Below are 21,638 nucleotides of genomic sequence, written 5' to 3'. Positions count from 1 at the left end.
GTTGGTAACTTTCTTCTTAGACTGTACACACTGATGTCATATATTTTATGATTCTCATACTTCATTAGTTATCGTCGTCAACACCATGACCACCACCACCACCACCTTCATAATCATCCTCAACATCATTATCATCATCACTTTTATTATTACCTCTATGTGCCCTTGATCCTCCTGCCTCCACCTCCAGGACACAGATTTGACAGGCATGTATGCCATGCTTTTTTTTAACATTTTGTAACAGTCAGCAATTTTAGATTTAAATGCTAAGGGAAAGACTTGCGTATGGGAATAGAGAGATGATGCAGGCAGTAAAGTGTCTGCTTAGTATGAGGACCTGAGATCAAATCCCCAGCACCCAGGTAAAAAGTGGAGTTTGGTGGGATATGCCTTGCTCTGGGGAAGCAAAGACACCTGGCTGGCTGGCTAGCTAATCTCACTGAATTTGTGAGATCCTGCTTCAGCAAAAGACTGTATGGATATGTATGTGTATGTGTATACTATATATGTATATATAAATATATATCAGGTAGGGAATTGTAGAATATATATCAGGTAGATGAAGACATTCAATATTCACTTCTGGCCACTGAAAAGTGCATGCACTGAAAAGTGCATACTGACACACACACACACACACACACACACACACACACACACTTCTCATATATGTATCCTGTGTTACTTGTTCTTTGATATAGCCCCTGCTTCATCTCAATAATTTTCCTTGAAGGATATTGTTTAATATTTTAATCTTTCATATTTTACTGATTTTTCAAAACTTGTTATTGGGAATAAAGGTGCATGCCTGTAATCCCAACACTCTGGTTATAGAGGCCAGAGAATCTTGAGTTCACGGCAAGTCTCTACTACAGAGCAAGCCCTCCCTGTCTCAAAACAAAACAAAGTCTCTGAGTCCTGATCTTGGAAGGTTTGTTTCTTAGAAAGATATCTTTATGTTGACTGTTTTTCTCCTTATACTTTAAGCATATTGCTTTACAACTTTCTTGGTTTTATCTTTCTCTACAAGAAATTTACTGTCAAAGGGAAGCCTTTGTCTACTGGTTTTGAGCAGTTCAATTATAATTGACCTTAGTACAGTATCATGTTTTGTCTGTAGAGTTATTGAAATCTATTAATTTATTATTTTACTCAAAATATGAGATGTCTTCAGTCATTATTTTCTCAAATGCTTTCCTGACCTGCTTCCCAGAGATTCTATTTGCATATAGAGTGGGATGCTTGAAGTTGTTTCTTTAACATCTCAGTGTCTGCTTTTACTTATTTATATCACATTGTGTATTTCACTTGAATGGTGTATTTTCTTATGTGATCAGGTCGATTGATTCTTTCTTCAGGAATATCTACTCTTCCAATAGTTTCGTCAAATGTTTCATTTGTGACTGGAATATACTTTCCATTTCCGAAGGTTCAATGTTATCCTTTCTATATTTTCCATGTCTCTATGTAACGTTTTAAACCCAGAGAACACAATTAAAATCACTGTTTAGTGATCTAGCATAGGGACTCTCACATGTCAGTGCTGGACTAGTAAGTCCTAAGCATAGTAACTCTAACATCTGTGTTAGAAACAAATGGATTTCAGTGGAAACAACGTCTTTCCCGTGGCTTATATTTTACTTCTTTGAATGTGTAACTATTGGATGCCAGACACCATAACCTTAGTGTTTTAGTGTAACCAACTTGCTGAATACCTCTTATTCTTCTATTTCTGCATACTGCCTGAAGGTGATAATGAAGTTAAGTCACCTAGAAACAGTTTAATCCTTTCAGGTTTTGGTTTAAGGTTTGCTAGGCAGTTCCAAAGCAATTTCCTATCTACCCCACAGCTCTTACTACATAGGGTATATCCTTCATATTGTCTATCCAATAAGTGATAAGAATTTCTAGTCTGTGCTGCTTCCCTGCATGGGTATGGACCTTGAAACAAGACTGGGTGATGAGGGATTAGAGAGACAGAAATCTAACAAAGAAAAAGGAAAAAAACCACAGATGTATACACAGAAGAGCTGGGTCAGGTGGGCCGAGGCCACTCTGATGGAGTAGAGCCAACCATACCCACAACACAGAGCCCAAAACACAGAGCCTCTGCACAGCTATGTACAGCACAGGGACGTAGGTTAGTTTCTAGGAGGTCCTGGCAAGGAAGCATTCTCGGGCTGTAAACATCCTGGAGGAAGAAGACTCTGCACTTGCTAGCGTTTGCACACTGATCAATTGTTCATAAACTCTCATACTTGGACCACAGGAAGCGTTGCCATTCGAAGCCTGAGCCCTACAGAGATGTCTGTCCCATGTGACTACGGCTTTGGCTATTTAACATGGCTGAACACATCTCACAATACACACTCACCTGGGATTCCAATCAGTCCTAAGACGTCTGCTCAAGGTTTCCTCAGCTCCTCATACGTGAAGTGCAAACAGGCACCATCCCTGGCTCTGCCTGAGTAATGGGTACTGTAGTATTCCCTCTGGTAGTTCTTTCTGGCTATTTTTAACTTGGGTTAGAGACTGGTGTCTCTATTTTGCGTTTCCCAATTAAATATAACAGGCACCTTTAAGTGCCGATTCCGTGTCAGGTGACCTGTTAGCTTTGATTACTAGAGGAGTCCTCTGTCACATGCAAGCAAACAAACAAACAAACGTGGCTCCAGGTTGTCCCCAGAAGTAAAACTCACACTATTCAGTTCCAAATCACTGGGTATTCACTTTAAAATTTTTTCCCCTGCATTTCCTGCCATCACACTCTCAGGCTAAGGTGTGAAGTAAACTCACTTTATTGTTTCATTCACTTGTTATGGGGCTGCTTAGATCCAACATAACTCAAGCACCGAGTCAATGCAGATGACAAAAACATATTGTATTCAAGCCACTACTGATCAATCAGGGCTGTAGTGCATAGAACAGACTCGGGAAATGGAGTTGAAGGGAGGTCATAAAGCATATTTAAAGGATGAAACCATAAAGCAAAGGAGAGCGCGGCCTGCAGCTTCGTCCAATCATATTTTGACATGAGGGGTTGAGCAAGGGAGTTTCCACCAATCAGGATAGGAGTTGGTTCCTGGGCTGGAAACAGGAACTTAGTTTGACCCTGTAGCAAGCTGGAGATTGTCCTTGAGATGGCTGGACTCAGACGACTGTCTCCTTACAACTTTCCCTGAGATGGCTAGACTCAGACAGTTGTTTCCTTATAAGTTGTCTCTGAGATGGCTGGACTCAAAAAACTGTCTCCTTACAACAGAAGCTGTCCAGGTACTAGGAAGTCCCCCGGCGCCTCTAGGGCAGGGGACCTTGTACTTAGTTCCCCTCCACCACCACCACCACGTTTAAATGGAGTATGAAAACGAAATGGTAGTACTTAAAACAAGTTTCTTTTGCTTGTTCCCAACACACTACCTGTCCAACGTTTACTCCTACTATGTGCCAGACACCGTACTGAACACTGTCAGTATAAGGACTACCAGACAGGCTTTGTGCTTAAAGAAGTCACGGTCCTGACAGAGAAGACTCTAACTATATGAGAGACAGATTTCAGGGCAGAGAAATGCAGAGGTTGTATCTGTTTTCTTGGAAACCCGTTAAGTTCTTTGCTTCACAGGTTTCCAACAATGATTTGTAGGTATATGGTGACCCCCTCAGGGCAGTATAAAAGGCCGGTCTACCTAGCTGTATGTTTGAACAATCACGTCAGTTTTATGAACCTATTTCCTTATCCATAACATAAAATCCGTGAAATCTGCATCTATTCCCCTGGGTCATTCTAATAATTCACTGTGGTGGGCGGGGCGGGTAGGCGTGTGAGTGTGTGCGTGCGTGTGTGTGCGTGCGTGTGTGGTGTGCCTGTGTGCGCGTGTGTGTGTGCGTGCGTGTGTGTATGTGTGTGTGAAATTGAATCAGAGTCAATGGCTGCCACATGAACAGTTTACAAAGCAGGGTGTCTCGCCTGAATGGAAAGCCATCTGCTGTGAATAATCCCATGTAACAGGTGGGAGAAGTGAAATACCACACTCTGTCCCCAGGGAAGCAGCTTTCACTGTGTCTTGGTCTTTTGCGACAGGACCTTTCCCCGGAAGTGCGCCACACCACAGGCCCCGCCTCCGGTCCCGCCCCCGACCCGCCGCATCTCGCGGGATCTCACGAGTACGCCTGTGTCAAGTGCAGTCATGGAAGCTGAGGAGGCGGATGTGGATGTGGAGGGAGATGTGGCGGCGGCAGCACAGCCGGGGTGAGGCGCAGAGCGGGGTCCTGCGGGCCGGGCTGTGCTAGGCAAGGGCCGGAGGATGCGGTTGGCCAAGGGTCCGTGTGGACGGCGTCAGGACCCGGGTTGCTCCTGGCCGGAAGTCGGCCGGGTCCACGGGTCGGGGCGTGGACCTAGTGCCCTGGGTTGGACTGTTTGTCTCCGCTTCCTGGGTTGCAGTGGACCTGTTTCACTTCGGATTCCTTCCTGCATTCGCTTTGTCTCAGGCTCCTCAAAGCAACTTGAATCCTGGCGCCTAGTCTACAGGACCTGACTTCATAGACACTTGGTCCCGTCCCTGCAAGCGACCTTGATCCAGTGGTTTGAATCCTGCTTCTCAGGACAAGTTGTTGAAAACTTGCAGAGAGGCAGCTTATCTTAAAGGATCCAGATTTTAGAGTTGGACAATTCATGTTTGCCTTCTGCATTTGCTCTTCCTGTTTACTGTCAAGGCATTTGTGGCATTTCCAAGCAAGAATCACATGTCGATCTTACTGTTGTAAGCATCGAATGAAATAATTATGAAAGATGTTTTAGCATATGTAAAATGTTCAGCAGATGTGTTCTTTGCTGTGTTAGGGATAATAGAAGACCCAGTGAGGGATGTTGTTAAATACCGGTGCCCGCAGGACTGGCAGTGTCACTTTAAACTGAACCTGCTTTGGCATGTTGCTTTAGCAGTAAGCAGTGTTTGTCCTTTTAAGTAATGGGGGCCAGAATAGGATCTCCTGTAGGGGTCAGAAGACCTGAGTTGGAAATACAGCCAGGTACATTACCTGTAACTTGTCAGCGACTTCGTTAGAACTTTGTTGAACTACCTGGTGTTACTAATACTGCTCCATTTCTGGCCTGTATAATTCATTTGACAGGAGGGCTGCTTGTTTGTAGACTTCAGGTCCTCTGTGAGACACCAAAATAAGGAGCATTTAAAAATAGCCAGTGAGCTCTTAAAATGTGATTTTTTTAAAAAAAATGAGGGGTAGTTAACTTCATATAATTATTTTCTCTAAAGTTCTTAGGTAGAGAAGTCCAAAAGTTATTCGGATAGCCTGAGATAGCAAGAACTTTATTTATGTTGGTGTAATTTTTCAGTCTTGAACAAGTGCTTGTGAGTTTGTGATTTTTGTGTATCAGTGAGCTAAGTGGTCAAGCACAGTTTGGAGTTCATAGAGGAAGGAATTCACCTTGGGTTGAGTGAGCCTTACCTGAAAGCATTGATTCTGTGCCTCTTTCAAGTGTTCGTCTTAACTTTTCTGATTGTGTTTAGTTTTTTGTCTCTTTTTCTTGTACCATTTTCTTGACACTTGGGTCTACTGGTGGCATTTGTAATGTTAACCTCAAATGTTAGGTCTCTAAGCAGGGATAAATGAAGTGCTATTCATATATTACAATGCACCTGGCCTCCAGGTTCTCCCAGCATCCCTTAGTCCCTGCCTTTTGCAGAGCATGGCTGGCATACCCTGTCCCCTGCCCTATTTTCTTCAGCCCAGAAGTTGGGCTGCCCTCCCCCAGCTGCCCTTCTCTATATAATGCAGCCATTTTGGTTGTCTGTCTGTTTTGATCTATCCTTTACTCCATTGGACAGTCTCTTGGCTCAGCCGGCCTCTCTTGGTTGCATCTTCTCTCTGCATTCTCCTTACATGGTCCAGTTCAGGCTCATGTTCACGTGATCTGGATGCTCTGAGAATTCCCCACCGCTGTGGATGCTCTCCCTTTTATCTACAATAAACTTTCTTCTCCACCATACTAAGGAGCAGGCATGTCCTGTCTTTGCTTTCCTTTTCTTTCTTCCTTTCTTTCTTTTGTTTTTTTCATGTATCATACAAGCAGGATTATGAAGGTTTCTGATGTCAGCCACTGGTTATGGAGCACCTCTGACATTGCTTGTGGAATGGTGCCCTGTAATGCCAGAGTTTGAATCATGTTGAATTAAGTGTGAATTTACCCCTTGAGGTATGGTGTTATAGAGAAAAGTAGCATTTAAGGAACTCTTAAAGATTAGTTTGAAACCATACAAATTTTGAGCATTTACTGAAGCTAGGTACTAAAATAAAACACTGCAATTTGGTTTTCCTTCAACTATCCTTTGTTCTCATCTTCCTTTTCTGTAGGCTTTTCCCTAGTTGAGGAAAGGTGTTTTGCCATAAGACTTGTGCTCAGTGACACATTCCTAGTGACGTCTCCAAGCCTAGCATTTCTCATGACTTAATTTCTGTTAGGTTGATGTTTTGCTACCCTGACATTCTGATGCACAAACACACACTTCCTCAGATTCAACCTAATACTTGTTTTTGTTTCCCTAATCCTTTACAGACCTGTGTCTATGAGCTTCTGATTAGGACTCTAACTAGAACCTACTAGCTCTTCTGGCCTCAAAAGTACCTCAGTATCACTATATCAGCTTCCCTCTTTCAGATCTGTCTCTGAGCTGTCCCTAGTTTAGTACCTGACGGCAGCCTCCATCCAGTCTCAAGGCATAGACCTGAACTCCCTCCTTTTTTCCTCTGCCATCTTTCTAGTCCCCATCTGGTCACTTATTAAGTATTCTTTCACACAACACTCTTCTTGCTCATACTGCCTTTTCTGTAGATACAAATTATTGCTGTGTTTCTCTAGCATTTTTATAATTATTTTTGCTATCATTATTTCGCTCCTTGGTCCCCTTTTCCTGCTGAAGTTAAGTCTTTGTTACATCCAAATCTGATGATGTTAATACCTTCAGTTTCCAATAGGCTTTGATAAGGCTGGCCTGGAACTTGCCGTCAATTGGACTCTGATCCTCCTGCCTCTACCTCCTAAGTTCTGGAATTACAATTAAGTACCACCATGCTGAGTAGTTTAAAAGTCTTCATTCTTTCCTACAGACCTCTGTCCATTACCCACTTGCTTATTTACTCATTCACTCAACCGTTGATTACATTCTGTATCATCCCCTGGGTGTATATAACAGTTATGAAAATGAAGTTCCAGTTGTCGTAAAATTATGAATTCTTGTTGGGTAGAACTGACAATAAACTTTATGTATGTGTTCCATGGAGGTAAATAGACAAGGGTGAGAAGCTGGCTTACGACTCTTTTCTCCTGCACTGACCCAGTAAAGCTCTTAAGGTGTGAAACTAGAGCATTAGAGCAGAGGGTGGAAACAGTGGAAGCAAAGGGGCAGGTTGAATTGGATTGTGAAGAACAGGGGGCAAATTCAGATTTGTGGCTTGGACCCCTAGGGAGATTGTTACAAGGGCTAAGAGAGAAAACAGTAGAGGCCTGGCAGGTTTGAGACAAAGGTTATTTTAAGCTTAACCATGTAACTTGTGGTCCTTAAGGATATTGAGGTAGGTGTTCCAATGCATATATCAGAGTGTGAATGTTACGAATCCTCATTATGGTAGAAAATATTTCTGCATTGAATTTGAAATGATAGTAGCCTCACCTCTTGCACTCTTGGCAGACCCAGCTGTTGTAAAAGATTTAACTGTAGTGTTGTTTGTGTGTGCGTGTGGCTGCTGTGCTGCATTACAGTTCTCCCTTCATAGGCTGATGAGGCAGAGTAGGTGTTAAACTGTGTTCAAATCTTTGTTAAGGAGATGAGGTGCCTAGTATCAACAACTGGCCAGCCCCTGTCCTATGTGGTCTGTAGCCGAAAATGGATGCAATCTCACTTTTCTATTTTTGTATTTATTACAGAAATGATGGAAATACAGCATCAGTTTTTCAAGATCACTATCTTGATTCAACATGGAGAAGGGAGAATGGCTGTCTTGTAAGTATGCTAAGTCAGATGACATAACGGTGCAGCTAGTTGCCCAGAGTGCCTCTTTTCCTTTTTTTAACTAAGGCCTAATTCTCCAAAACCACAAAGGTAGTATATGGAAACACTTCCTTTAAAAGTAGAGGAACCTTTTTTCAACTATGAAAAAGTGATTTCTTGAGAAATAAATTTAGATCCAGCTTGATTTAGGGGCAGATCGTTACCTCTCCTCATATTTGCTAACTTTGATTTCTTCGAATGGAAGATGGATATCCTCACAGAGTCCACGTCTTCATTTAGCAGTAACTTCATTTAGCATACTCGCCATGCCAGACAGCAGGGCAGGTTAAAGCACGGCAAGTGCCATCAAGACAGACGTGACTCTGCTTTCATGGAATTCATAGACAAAGCAGGAGTTGGGCAGACAACCATGTGTAGATTATGAACGAGATAAGCTCCACTGACTGAGGTTACTAGGTTGGGGAGTCCCGAAGGAAAAGTCAGTAAAGGACACTGAGGAGGTGACATTTAAGTTGAAGTGTAATGGAAAAATGAATGAGTACATGATTAAAAAGTTAACATAGTAAGCAGAAGAAATAGTAAGTGCAAAGCACTGGCTTACACTGACAAGCTTAAATTTTGGAAGAGAACCAAGACAATGAAATATACAGCTTTCAGTACAGACTAGTGGACTCCTGTTTGTCAGATATGCTTTGGGTACTGTGGTAAAGAAAGGTCTAGAAAGAAGCAGAGTAGAGACGGAGGGACTGGTTAGGATGCATTTGTAATAATCCAAGCAAGGATTTAAACAGTGGCTTAGTCCTGTATGTTGCAGAAGAGCTCTAAGTGAGCCAGTTTGAATTATACTGTGAAGATAGAGCTGTTTAGTAGATTGCATGTGGAGATGGTAAGTGGTGGTTGACAGTGCTCCTTGCAAAGTTGGAAAGGCAGGTGCAGACAGGTGATACTGGATTGTGTTTTGCATGTTTCATTTGAGAAGCCAATTAGATATTCAAAGGGAGTTCTTGTGTGGACAGTGTCTGTAATAGTATGGAGCTTAAAGAGATTGGAGTTGAAAATTATATAACTTTGAGAATTGAAATGAGTGTAATTATTTACTCAGGCTGTGGCCGGAAAAAAAAACAAACTTGAGTTTTGGAAACAGGTTAAGTGTTTAGCAAACTGCCTGATGCCTAGGAGTTCTTTTGTGCATAGTGGCCATTATTACTGCTTACAGGTAAGGGGCATGAGCCTGGGAATCCAGCAGGCTTTACTGTGAGCTTTCTTGTCTTCCAGTTAGCATGCCACCAGTGCTGCAGATGCCTTTGTGGACTGTGTATTCCCGTCTTGGGGTGGTTGTGAAAATCAAAATCTATCTGTGTACTCATCTAATGAGTTGTAGCTGTTACTGTTTTAGCATGTCTTTCACTCAACAAAATGAGAAGGTTTCTTAAGTAATAAAGTATCTATAGAGAGTTAACACATGCCATTCTTTTGTTTTTAAATAGCCTTGGACTCTGGATAGCACCATCAGTGACGAAAACAGAGCTGTCATTGAGAAAATGCTGTTGGAAGAAGAGTATCCTTCATCGATTATGAGAAGAGTAAAGGTTTTAGGGCTAAAGTAGGAATCAGTGCAATCATTATAGAAGAGGCCACTGTAATTATTAGATGAGTATTGTTTGACCACAGATTTTTGATTGTGTCATTTATCTATGCAAATAGTAGCATGCTTTGCTGGTGAATCTGAGACTCATGCCACGTTTTCGAGTTTTTGTTGTTAGCCAAGTTTGCATGTAGAGTGTGCTTATGCTAGAAAAGGTAGAATATTTAAGTCAGAATCTTAATTCCAAGCCACCATTTTCATATCAACATAAGCTAAAACTGAAAGATATTTATCTGTACAAGGCTTGAGAACATGTGGAAATTTTCACATTGTACTGTGCAATTTACAGATGTTATATGAGAGTAAGTTTAATGGAAAACAAAATAGACTGATTTCCCTCAGAGTTTGTAGGTCCTTATCTTGGGCTTAGCAACTAACTGCTTATCCTGCTTAGCTTAACTTCTTTGATACTCAGTTTTCGTGTGTGTGTGTGTGTGTGTGTGTGTGTGTGTGTGTGTGTGTGTCTTATATATGAAAGGCTTAAACAGTAATTTCTGATTTTTCTGTCTTTAAAGTTTACTAACAAATACTGGCTTATTTTATCTTTTTCTTAGTCATTTTATGGATTTCTGTCCACTATTGCTGCTGCTGTTGTCATCGTTGTTGCTGCTGCTTTTGTTATTGTTATTATTATTATTATTTATGTGGGGGTTTTTTGTTTGCATGTATGTCTATATCACTTGTTTCTGGTACCTGTGGAGACCATAAGAGGTTGTCAGATTAGAGCTGTCATGTGGTTTCTGGAATCAGACTGAGTCATTCTGGAATAGCAGTTCATGCTCTTAACCACTAAACCATCTCTCCAACCAATTCTGTTCACTCTCTGATCCAGAATTTCTGTTATGTATTCCCAACTGTTTCTGTTAATTTGAAAATTTTTCTGTATTTTTAATTGCCATTGGTGAACCCCTTATTCCTCCCAAATATTAGTTATTGCTTAGATTATTCATTTAAATGAGAGGCACATATAATCTTCAATTTTCTAATACCTTCATATGAAAACATTGTTTCTATGTGTGTAGGTTGTGTGTGTATGTGTGCGTGCGCGTGTGTATATGCAAAGTCAGAGGTTGACTGTGGGTGTTTTCTTTATTCTCTATCCACATTATTTTTTGAGGTGAGGATTCTTATGAATGTGAAGATCACTGATTTGGCTAGACTAGCTAGCTAGTCAGATACTCTTCGGAGCCGCCTGGGTCTGCCACCTAGTGCTAGGATTGTACGTACACCAACTGTTGCACCTAGCTTCGGACATGGAGCCTAGCAATCCTAATTTAGATTCTCAATATTATGTAGAAGGCACTGATTAAGCCATCTCTCAAGCACCAAATGAAAACATCAGTGTTTCATACTAAGGCTTGGGAATCCACAGTACACTTTGTTCTAACACTAAATCAATACTTGTTGTGTTCCAAATGCTTTTATCTACATATGTGACTAGTAGCCACCATATTAAACAGTGCAATTCTAGGTTATTGAACAAGTAGTCACTAGTTCACTTTCAAATGTAGACTCAAGTAACAAGTAAAGAGTTACAGATAGGCATTTAGAGGATAGGGAGAACATATACATACATATTTTATATGTTTATATATATATAAAAGTTTGTCTCTAATACATAGCCTGATGTATGACAGGTGGGGGGGAAAGCTTTGTGGCAGGCTAGTTCCAGCGACACTGAGTAGTTCTTGGTAAATGTGATGTTACTTGTATTAATGAATAGAGGAATCCTGAGTTCTTCTCTGTGAACTTTAAATATATAGAAACAGTGGTTCCCAAATTACCCCACATAGCAAAGTCATCTATTTTGCTATTCGTATCTTAGAAAAGGATTGAGGCTATTCTTTCTTAGCCACTTGTGGTAGGGAAGAGAAAGGAAACCACCATCGTTGTGGTGCATACTGTGCAGGCATTGTGTTGTGTGTTTGCTGTGCTCTCATCCCTACAGGCACCATGGCCTATACAGCCGTGGGCAAGCTTTTAGAGGAATAGGTTTTGATTACATGTAAATATCTATCACCAGTCTGTCTACTTGATAGCATATGAGAATTATATGGCTTTAATATTGTTTAAGTTTCCTTAATAAAACATAGGTATTATTTATCTAATAAATCACTTCCAGGAAAATTCTGGGTTAATCAAAAGGAAAATGATAAAAAATGCACGAACAGGTAAAGTCAGTTCATAGTACTATTAAAAGTTTTGAGTTACAATTTTAAAAACTTCACAAGCTTCCTGTTTTCTTTTTTCATGTGCAGCCTACAGAAAACAGGAAAGATCATGTATGTATCTATATTTTTAAACCCTTGTTTTAAAAAATAAAAATTGTTTTTATTTTAATTAAACACAGTGTGTTCCCTGTATCTCTGAATGGTTGCGTGTGTGAGTCCAGGTGCAGCGTGATAAGTGCTGGCAACTGAATGCTGTAGCTACTGAGCCCTCCAACCCCTTTTAAAACCTTTTTAGTTCAATTGAAAAGTATAAGAAAAATTTTAAAAATTAGGTACGATCATTGGGAAAGCCCTCTTGATTCAAAAAATGTTATTTTTAAAGATGGCTTTGGCTCAGATGTTAGAATACATAATTTTATGCCATCTTTTATTTGCAGGGCTTTTTAAAAATGTCTTTATCTGCAGTTCCTCACACGGTAAAGAAAGGTAGCTTCCTAAAGTTTTGTGGGGAAATCTTTAGAAGCCGATGTGGAGTATATTATGAATTGAGTTAATCCCAGTAGTCAGAAGGCATGATCAAGATTTTTACAAGTTCAAGGCCCTTTCGCTCTATACAGAGTCCCAGGCCAACTAGGGCTACATAGCAACACCCTGTCTAAAAACTTTCTAGAAAAGTTAAAGGTTTACAAGTACCCTTCTTTAATTAGAAAAAAAGATGATCATTATTCATTTATAAATGCACATTTGAGCACCAAGCTGACTCTAGCTTTTATAGTTTGTTAAATAACAAAGTGAAGTTAGAAGATGGGATGGCTGGAGGAAATCAGAGAGCTTCTCTAGCATGCTTTAATTTCTTGTGGTGCAGATTTTAAAAGCAGTAAATGAGATGCCATAGTTTTATGATTTAAACTCTTAGGTTTTGGGGAATATATTACTGCCTGGTGTTTATTTTCAGTCTGAAGAGAGCTACTTGTTATCAGACTGACTACCTTTGATGTCTTTTAGTGTTGTCTTCACTCAGCCCCAAGGATTGTATTGTTTGGGCTCCAGTCATTCTGGTAGAGATAAGGAACAGGGTAAACCTCTAGGCACCAGCTGCTTCAGCTGTCTCCTTCCCCTCCTTCTGTAAGACTGCGAAGTCTTGGTTTTAGCCATGAGTGGGTATAACAGCAGTTCCCAATCCCCTTTCATAGGGGTTGCCTAATACCATCAGAAAACAGGTACATTATGATTCCTAACAGGAGTAAAATTACAGTTATGGCGTAACAATGCAATGATTTTATTGTTGAGGTCACCATAACATGAGGAACTGTATTAAAGGGTCATAGCATTGGGAAGATTGACAATAACTGATCTCTACATAAATATGGAATATATGGAATGTTCCATTTCACATCTTTTTTTCAATTTCTCTTTTCCTTCAGGGTACGTTCTCCTGCAAAACCATCCAGTTATTCAGTAAAGTGGACGATAGAAGAGAAAAAACTGTTTGAACAAGGACTGGTAAATAGAGAAATTTTTTTGTCTTTTTTTTCCCCCCCTCCGGAGCTGAAGACCAAACTTAGGGCTTTGCGCTTGCTAGGCAAGCGCTCTACACTGAGCTAAATCCCCAACCCCTCTTTTTGTTATTTTGTCTTTTTTTCTTTTTGAGAAATTTTTAACTTACAGTAAAATTATTCTAGAAATAAATTTTAAAAATTTTTATATATTTGGAATAGGAGCTGAATTCTTCCTTTTTTATTGTGCATAATCCATATTTTTTACACACATCTTTGAAGACTTGAAGCATTTTTTGTTATGACTGTTTCAGTGAAATCTCTTTCAAAGTATAGAAATTAAGAAGTATAAAAAGTATGTGTGTGGTTCAAATTCTGAAAACACTTTATAACATGGAAAATGTTTAATAAAATAATCATTAACTTTTAAACTATCAAGAATAGATTATATATTTTCTTTTAGGGTATATGTAACTCAAAATTAGTCTAAATTGATTTTGAGATTATATATACATTATTTAGGTAGTATATAATATTTGTGAAAGGTTTTTGAATAAAATTGAATTATTAACAGAAATTATGAGAAGTAAAATATGTATTTTTTTAGCCAGTAGCATGAGAGCTATGTTTCATGGTGTTTTAATACAAATACATAAACTATTTGGAGGTTTTTAAAACTTCTGAGTTTCTTTTTCTATACTGATGATAGTTATGCCAGTTTTTATTCTATTGTATGACAATCTAACAGTAATTTTTTCAGGATGGATGATGGCTTCAAGATTTGCTCCTTATTAAAGACTAAACATACATATGCTCATATTTACAATTGGTTTGTGAACCTAAGATTCTTCTTTTTTCTTTATTGTTGGCGTTAATGATGGTTATGGAAACCACATTTGTATGTTCAGAACTCATACCTAAAACTATTGGGTAATAAGTCTCACTCTCATTCATCATAGCCTTCTAGGGATGTTTTGTTCATATATAAGCAGATGAGAATTGATATAGATCCATAGAAATTTATACACAGAATATTTTCTTACAGTAGAAAACCTTTTCATATATCGGGCAATTATTGGCTGTGTTGCTCACTTTTACCCATTGATATAACTTCCTTACAGACTGGGCTGCTTCAGGTGTGGGAGAAAGGAATGACTTGGCACTGATGGTACAGGAAGGTTTCATTCCGTCTGTTTCTTTAGCGTGGGGCTGTATCTTTACTCAAGTTTGAAACTGGTTTATATTTCCTGTGTTTCTCTTGTTAGTGTCACCTTTCATTTTCCTCATGTTCAAGCCCCTAGTATCACAAAGGATCTGACCTTTTCCAGGTCCCTGCTGGCTCTAAATGTGATTCGCGATACCAAGTCATTGGCCTTCACACCAGTAAATAGAACTGACTCTTCACTTAGTTAATACTAGCTAAGTGTTACCCTTAATAATTTATAGTAGTTTTCCCAGAAACACTTGGAGTTTTAATAAAACACTCTTCTGAATGACAGAAATAAGTGTATAAATGAAACTATCATTTAGGCCAGACCTTTAAAAGTATTTTACTACCACAAAGCATGGATACTTGGTCCTGGGTTGTATTTAGTTTTGTTTTTTGTGGTTTTAAGAATTCTAAAATGGGGATGGTGTTATCTCCTGTGAGAAATAACTTGTGTTGGTAAAGAGTTATATACTAAATATGGTTTAGATTAGGTGTCTAAGAGTCCATTGTATATCTAGAATTGTGCATTTTCTTTTTTGTACTTGAAATCCCCATAGGACCGCCCAGGGTGTAACACAGCTTTTGGCCCCAGAAAGGAGACATTGGTTATACTTCATCTGTGATTGAATCTAAAAGTCATCACTGTAAACCCAGTGTAGTGTGTTTCCTACAGGATACTCAATAGGTATTGTAGAATACCAACTCTGACTTTAAAAGTTGCAGTTAGTGCAGAATGTGTCCAGTTGATCTTGTTTTTTTTTTTAATACATACATACATACATACATACATACATACATACATACATGTTATAACTTACCTCACTTTTGGACTGTTGTATGTCATTTTTGTATAGTTTCCAGAACTCTAGAGTCAAAGAAATGTGGGCTTTGATTTTAAATGCATAGTCTAGTAGATCAGGTTTCATTTTTTTTGTGCTTTAGAAATAAAGATTCATTTTCTTTTAGTTATTTTCTTTAATTTGGCAGCTGCTTGAAATATTACTTTTGTTTCTTTTGATAATAGGCTAAATTTGGCCGAAGATGGACCAAAATCGCAGCACTAGTTAAAAGTCGCACAGTTTTACAAGTGAAGAGTTATGCCAGACAATACTTCAGAAATAAGGTAAGCAGAGTACAGATGTCCTAAATAATAGTGAAACTTAGGAAAGTCAGCATAAGTACTCAGTGCAAACTGTAAGTGTAGTCTAGATTGTTTTGTTTTTGATATTGTCGTTGTTGAGGTGGGATCTTAATATATATCCCAATGTAGCCTAGAACAATATTATAATCCTCCTGGGTGCTAAAACCATAGGCATGAATCATCTCCAGCTAAGTAGTCTTACTGCTAAGAGTTTCTATAGTTAAAGTAATAAATACTCAAGATATATGTGAATCCTTAAAAAAATCATGTTATTTTATGTGTGATGTGACCATGCATGTATGTGTGCCATGGCGGGGATATAGAGGTGGGAGGACTGTGGGAGTAGGTTCTCTTCTTCCACCATGTGGAGACTGGAGATTGGACTTGTGTTGTCAAGTTTGGCTTACCCACTAAGCCCTCTGTCGTTTGTTAATTTTAAAAACACTGGGGCAGCTGTGTCCAGTCTGCAATCCACAGGTAGCTCAGAGTGAAGTGTCTGATGGTGTGTGTTGTGGTGTCCCAGCACCTCTTCGTTGTACTGCTGGTTAGTTCTATACAGCAAGTAGCATTCCTGGAGGAAATGTTAAGCAGCCTTAATGTTTTCTCCAGAAAATATTCTTTTATAAATATTTGCACTGTGAAAGAAACACGTAGAAATTTTAGAATTTAGGAGATATAAATGCTACCTAATGTAGTTATGAAATCTGTTTATGGTAAAAGGGTTTTTACTATTGCTATAAAGAACAGTTTGTTGCAGCTAACTAAGCCGGCCAAGTCCCTTTCCCCATGGGGACTGTGGTGTGCAGTGGTTGCAAACAGCAGCCTCCTTGGTAGTGTATGCAGCCCATTATCTATATGGGTTGCCTCAAGGGACCTTGGAAACATTTAAAAAAAAAACAGAACTGTCTGTAAAACTTAATAACCTTGTTCAGAAAGATGTATTTATGGTCAAGTTCCTTAACTTTTCAAATAATTTAACTATGTACATTTTTTGATTTAGGGTATATGAGTGTTTTACTACATGTATCTATATTTACCCATGTATGCAGTACCCTCAGAGGCCTAAGAGATTGGGCACTGGATCCTCTAATTGGAGTTACAGGCGGCTGTGAGCCGATATGTAGGTTCTAGAAACTGATCCTGTCCTGTCCTCTGGAAAAGCAGCCAGAACTCTATAATTGTTGAGCCAGCTGTCTAGACCAGTTATGTAGTGTTGCTATTTAGAATTTCTATTGTATGCATTTAAGATCTAGAAGCATAATTATATAAAATTTGGAAGTGTCTTAAATGAGATCTTTTTTCTAATGTAAATAATGTGTTCTACTAGTTGTATTTTATTCAATATAGCAAAAAATTGGAATTAGCCTAGTCCTTCAGTCCTTCATCACTAGATGACTGGATAATTTTATGCATGTATGTATCTATACATATATGTATGTATATATATATATATATCAACTTTAAAGAAAAATGAAGTTACAAAATTCATAGGAAAATGGATAGACTTAAAATATATATTTTTATAATATTAAGCAAGGCCACATTATCTCAGAAAGAGGGTGTTCTCTCTCATATAGGCATTCTAGACAATTATGTATATATATAAGCAAATGTACGTGTGGGTATAATATAACATATAGAAAGGAGCATAAGAAAGGCTAGATAGATATAAGGGGAATGAAGACAGAATGAGTGCAGGTGATGTACATGAAAAATGAAAGAGGATATAAAATTAACTGCTTTTCTAGTCAAACAAAACTAAAACACCAAAACTCTGTCAAGGATTCTTCATTTTTGGTGGTAGATACTTGCATAAAAGTATGTTCAAGAGTGAAAGTATGGAATCCAGTGTGGAGCTCCACAGGTTCAGAATGGCTGTTCTAGCTGTAGAAGTTCACTGAGATGTATAGACTTTGGGTCTGGTTAATTGGGTCTAACTTACAGACTTCGGTGTATGATGTTATTTTACTTGTCCGTTTTTTAAAGTAAGTTTATAAGATTTTTTTTTTAAGCAAGTGAAGGTATGATATCTGTTAACATGTGCTTAGTTTAAAAACATTTTATCTAATTTTTTTGTATAAAGTGATTAAACCTCAAATCTAGTTTAATAATATGTGTGTGTGTTATTTTGATTCTTAATAAGGTAAAGTGGGGTGCGGAGAAAGAAACACCAACTTTGAAGAGCAACAGTGATCTTCAGGTTAAAAATAAAGATGAAAGGACAAAGGTGTGGGTAGCATCAGATCCCAACCTTAATGCTGTAAAAATAGAGAAGTTGTCTGATGATGAAGATGTAGACATCACCGATGAGCTGGATGAGTTGACTTCTCAAACATCACAAAAGAATTATGGCGGCCATCTTACTTTAGATGTTCCTAGTAGTAAAATGTATAAGACCAACCAAGGAGAATTATGCCAAGAAGGTTCATTAGCTAAATCTGCAGAAGAAAATCTTCAGAATGTGAAGCAAAGTGAAGCAGAAGCATGTTCAAGCTCAGAAATTATGTCATGGGCTGAAAAACAAAATAATAATGGCAAAAACTCAGTTGAATTAAATGAGAAATACAGTAAACTGGTTGAGGAATACACTATGCTAACAGAGGAAACCAAGCACTCACCTTCTCCAGAGCCCTGTGAGGGTCAGAAGGACCCACGTGGAAATGAACTGCTTTTGCCTCCTTGCCAAGTGGAGGAGGAAAACCATGAAGGAGAAGAGCTTAAGCCACCGGAACAAGAAGTAGAAATAGATAGAAATGTCATTCAAGAAGAAGAAAAGCAAGCAATTCCTGAGTTTTTTGAGGGGCGTCAAACTAAAACACCAGAACGCTATTTGAAAATTAGAAACTACATTTTGGATCAGTGGTAAGAATTACATTGTACATGTTCTAAAAACTTGGTACTCTAAAGCATATAGATTAGGACCATGCAGAATTGTGGATTTGCTAGAGACTCAAAGAGCTTCTGCATGTCTTCCTTCAGTAGTCATGATTTAAAGTTTCTCATAGTGAACCTCTTAAAAACTTTGATAAGCATGGGCATCCATTGCTATCACAACATGTCATCCCACTGTAGAAGAGAAGCCTGGCTAGAAGGGAGTGGCCATATTTTTTAGGGGGCAGCAGTTTCTTGGGGCAGTGTTGGGAAGCTATAACTATAGAACATATTGGCCTGGGAAAGGAGAGAATTTCCAGTTTCACATGTATTTGAGAATAAAAAAGGACAAACTCAGAGACAGGAAATATTGTTAAACATGATTATAGTACAGAAATTGTCATCTGAATAGCTCTTCAGTGCTTGCAACTTTGAATGTGGAATGAACACAATTACTTAGGAAACCAAAAGACTACCCTCCTTATTAGCCTAGATACAAGGCTCCTTCAAGCATCCATAGATGCTCTTAATGTTTTAGAAAGCTTTCCAGATCTTTGGATGTGGATTCTGTGTTGTCCTTTGTTTTCTCCTCTATCAAAGGTTTCTCTGTCCTGTTTCAGTGGCTTTCTGCTAGAACCTAAAATGCTACCTAAGATTAACATGTACATTGTTAAATAATTCATTGCACTTAGATAGCATTAATTTACTTGGCTTTTAAAGACAGCCATGTTCTCACAAAATGTTTGCTCTGGCTTTGTGTCGTGGTGATTTTGCACCAACACGACCACTGAAGAACCATCTTCTGGCTAAGAATGTCATTAGAGTAAGAAATACTTAAGAGAAACAACTGCCATTTGCCTAGAGCTTTGTGGTTTACAGAAGGCTGCCCTGAATCATCTCATTTGAGTCTTCACAACAGGCCTGTGAAATAGGCAATGGGATCTCAGATCTTAGGGTACCTGCCTTTGATCTTTCAACCAGACACTGACCCAAGAAAGGTGTCAGTCCAACTCACTCATTCTATTACTCTACATTACCTAGTTGACAGCTTTTAAATGTGGATTAAATTAGATCTCTCTTCATACCTGGGTTTGGTTTTGGAAATAAAATGATGGATAGCCAAAATCAAAGACTTTCAAAACAATTTCTACCTCAGAAATGTCACAACTTGTGTATATTTAATGTTATTTTAGACAAAGTTTGTCACACTGAATTTTGGATTTTAAATTAGCAGGATAAATTACAGAGATGGTGTCGATTATATGGCAGTAGTTTCCTAAGTCCTTTTATTTAATACACAAAGCCTATTTGATATTGCTGTTTAAGTATGAGATATTTATTGGAAAAGTATAAAAGCAAAAGAAATGTTTTTAAAGAAAAAGTATAAAGTATAGAACAATATAGATGGTACTTTTTTTAAAAAGAGAAGATAAAGTTTTAAAAACAAAGAGACATACAGATCTTTCTTTTCCATGAGAACAGGTACAATTGGTTTTACTTAGGGGTATGTTTTTATTAAAGTGTTAGTCAACTGTTAATAACATTATTTTACCTTATTCTACCACATACCATGTGTTTGTTATATTTAAACCGTCTTCAGTTCTCTTGTGAAGGTGACTTCAGCTTCCGGGTTGATTCAGTATTTAAAGAGCTGTAACTCTGGCCTTAACCTTCTCTTCCTTCAGAGCTTCTGGTACTGGCTCTTTGACTCTTTGGTTCTGCTCAAGGAAAGTGATGTGTGTGGTGATGCTCTTCCCTATTCTGGCATCCTTTGTTTGTTTTTGTCATACAACTTAATACCACTGAAAATGCTGCCATTTTGTGAATCGTCTCCTACCGTAGTCCTGTAAGAATACAGGCAATGTGAAGGCAGTTCTGTCTGTTCTGTTAATCAAGTACCCCCTGCTTAAGACAGTGCTTAGATGACAGAAGGCATTTTAGTTGTTGGAGAAGATTTAGAGTCTTTGGTGAACAGAAATATTTACTATCTAAGCCACGCGTAAGCCTGTTGATTAGTGAAGACAGATGCAGATGAAACCACTTTCCAGGCTCCTGCCATTCTTTAGTAGCTGTGCGCTTTCCTATATTTTTGTCATGCTTGCATAGTTCGCTTTCCTTTCATCAAACATGGAAGTCTCAGCTTTTCTGAAGAAGTTACAATATTCTCCTCTATCACACTTATTTTCACCTTCTGTAGACCTTGTAGATTTATGGATTTGATTTTGCAGGTTTAGCAAGGCCTTCCCTAAGCACCCTATCTAAAGTAGTCTATGCCTGTTTGTTGGACTGTCTCCATTAGGCTTCTCTTTCTGTTTAGAGCTATTGTTTGATAACAAAGTATATATTATTCCTTTTTATGTATTGATAGTCTCCATTGGAATTTAAGGTCTTTGAAAACAGGAACTTTGCATTGCTCACCTCCCAGACTCTTGTTCCTACAACTGTGTCTGGGACATAGAGCACAGATACTTAGAGAATAAAATGTGAGCAAGTCACATCTGTGCTGTCAGTTAAGGCCTGGGTGGGTATCTGCATCTGTATCGCACCACTTCTTTATGTTAAGTAGGTGCTGTAGTGATTCTGGCCAGCTCCTGTACTCCCTTCTAAGATGAATTGGTAGTCAGTCTTACAGAATTGTGAAGGTTGAGCCTGGGTGTCTAACACTGCAGCATTTAGCTGATCAGTAATTGATTTCTACTACTGTAAAGTTCTCCGTTCCTGTTCAAAGCATGTTAAGTAAATAAGATTATTGTATGAATCTTTCAATTTCACTGAGTTTCTTGATTTCCTTTGGAATCCCCTAGAATATGTCTGTTTTCCTTTTTTAGAGTAAGTTCTTACAATTAAAAATAAATATACAATACTTAAATATTTTTTGAGAGAGCTAATAATTAACAGCATTGGCAAAGCTGGGAAAACCTTGGGGCTGAGAGTATAACTCAGTACTAGACTAGCTGCCTAGCAGCATGAGGCAGTACTATACAAAAGGAATAGTAAGGGGATGTCCCAGTACTAAGGCTTCTTAATTCCCAAAGTGCTCTTTTATTCACAGATGGAAATGTCAATTTGGTTCTTACAGA

The 21,638-nt window shown here is 38.6% G+C and overlaps 1 protein-coding gene and 1 non-coding gene across 22 annotated transcripts in view; both read left to right on the top strand.

Moving 5' to 3' along the window:
- Positions 1–4,159: 4,159 nt before the first annotated feature.
- The window catches only part of Mysm1 (myb-like, SWIRM and MPN domains 1), a 45,000-nt gene continuing 27,521 nt past the window's right edge, over positions 4,160–21,638 (top strand). For 9 of the 21 annotated variants that reach the window (XR_015619505.1, XM_087548087.1, XM_087548090.1 and 6 more), the window contains exons 1-8: positions 4,160–4,246; positions 7,940–8,015; positions 9,512–9,582; positions 11,763–11,840; positions 11,928–11,951; positions 13,265–13,343; positions 15,571–15,669; positions 17,831–18,549. Coding sequence is in view for 19 of the 21 variants with exons in the window: in XM_087548087.1 (XP_087404213.1) it covers positions 4,185–4,246; positions 7,940–8,015; positions 9,512–9,582; positions 11,763–11,840; positions 11,928–11,951; positions 13,265–13,343; positions 15,571–15,669; positions 17,831–18,549 (1,208 nt within the window). In the remaining 2 variants the exon portion in view is untranslated. 21 annotated transcript variants of the gene reach the window in all.
- LOC120103252 (small nucleolar RNA SNORA70) lies at positions 16,439–16,574 on the top strand. Its single transcript, XR_015621537.1, has one exon. It is a non-coding gene; the product is annotated as a small nucleolar RNA SNORA70 (small nucleolar RNA).

This window comes from Rattus norvegicus, chromosome 5, assembly GCF_021556685.1.
Source record: "Rattus norvegicus strain SHRSP/BbbUtx chromosome 5, alternate assembly SHRSP_T2T, whole genome shotgun sequence".
NCBI lineage: Eukaryota > Metazoa > Chordata > Mammalia > Rodentia > Muridae > Rattus > Rattus norvegicus.
Note: the sequence above shows the minus strand (reverse complement) of the source record. Positions and strands in the feature narration are given on the sequence as shown.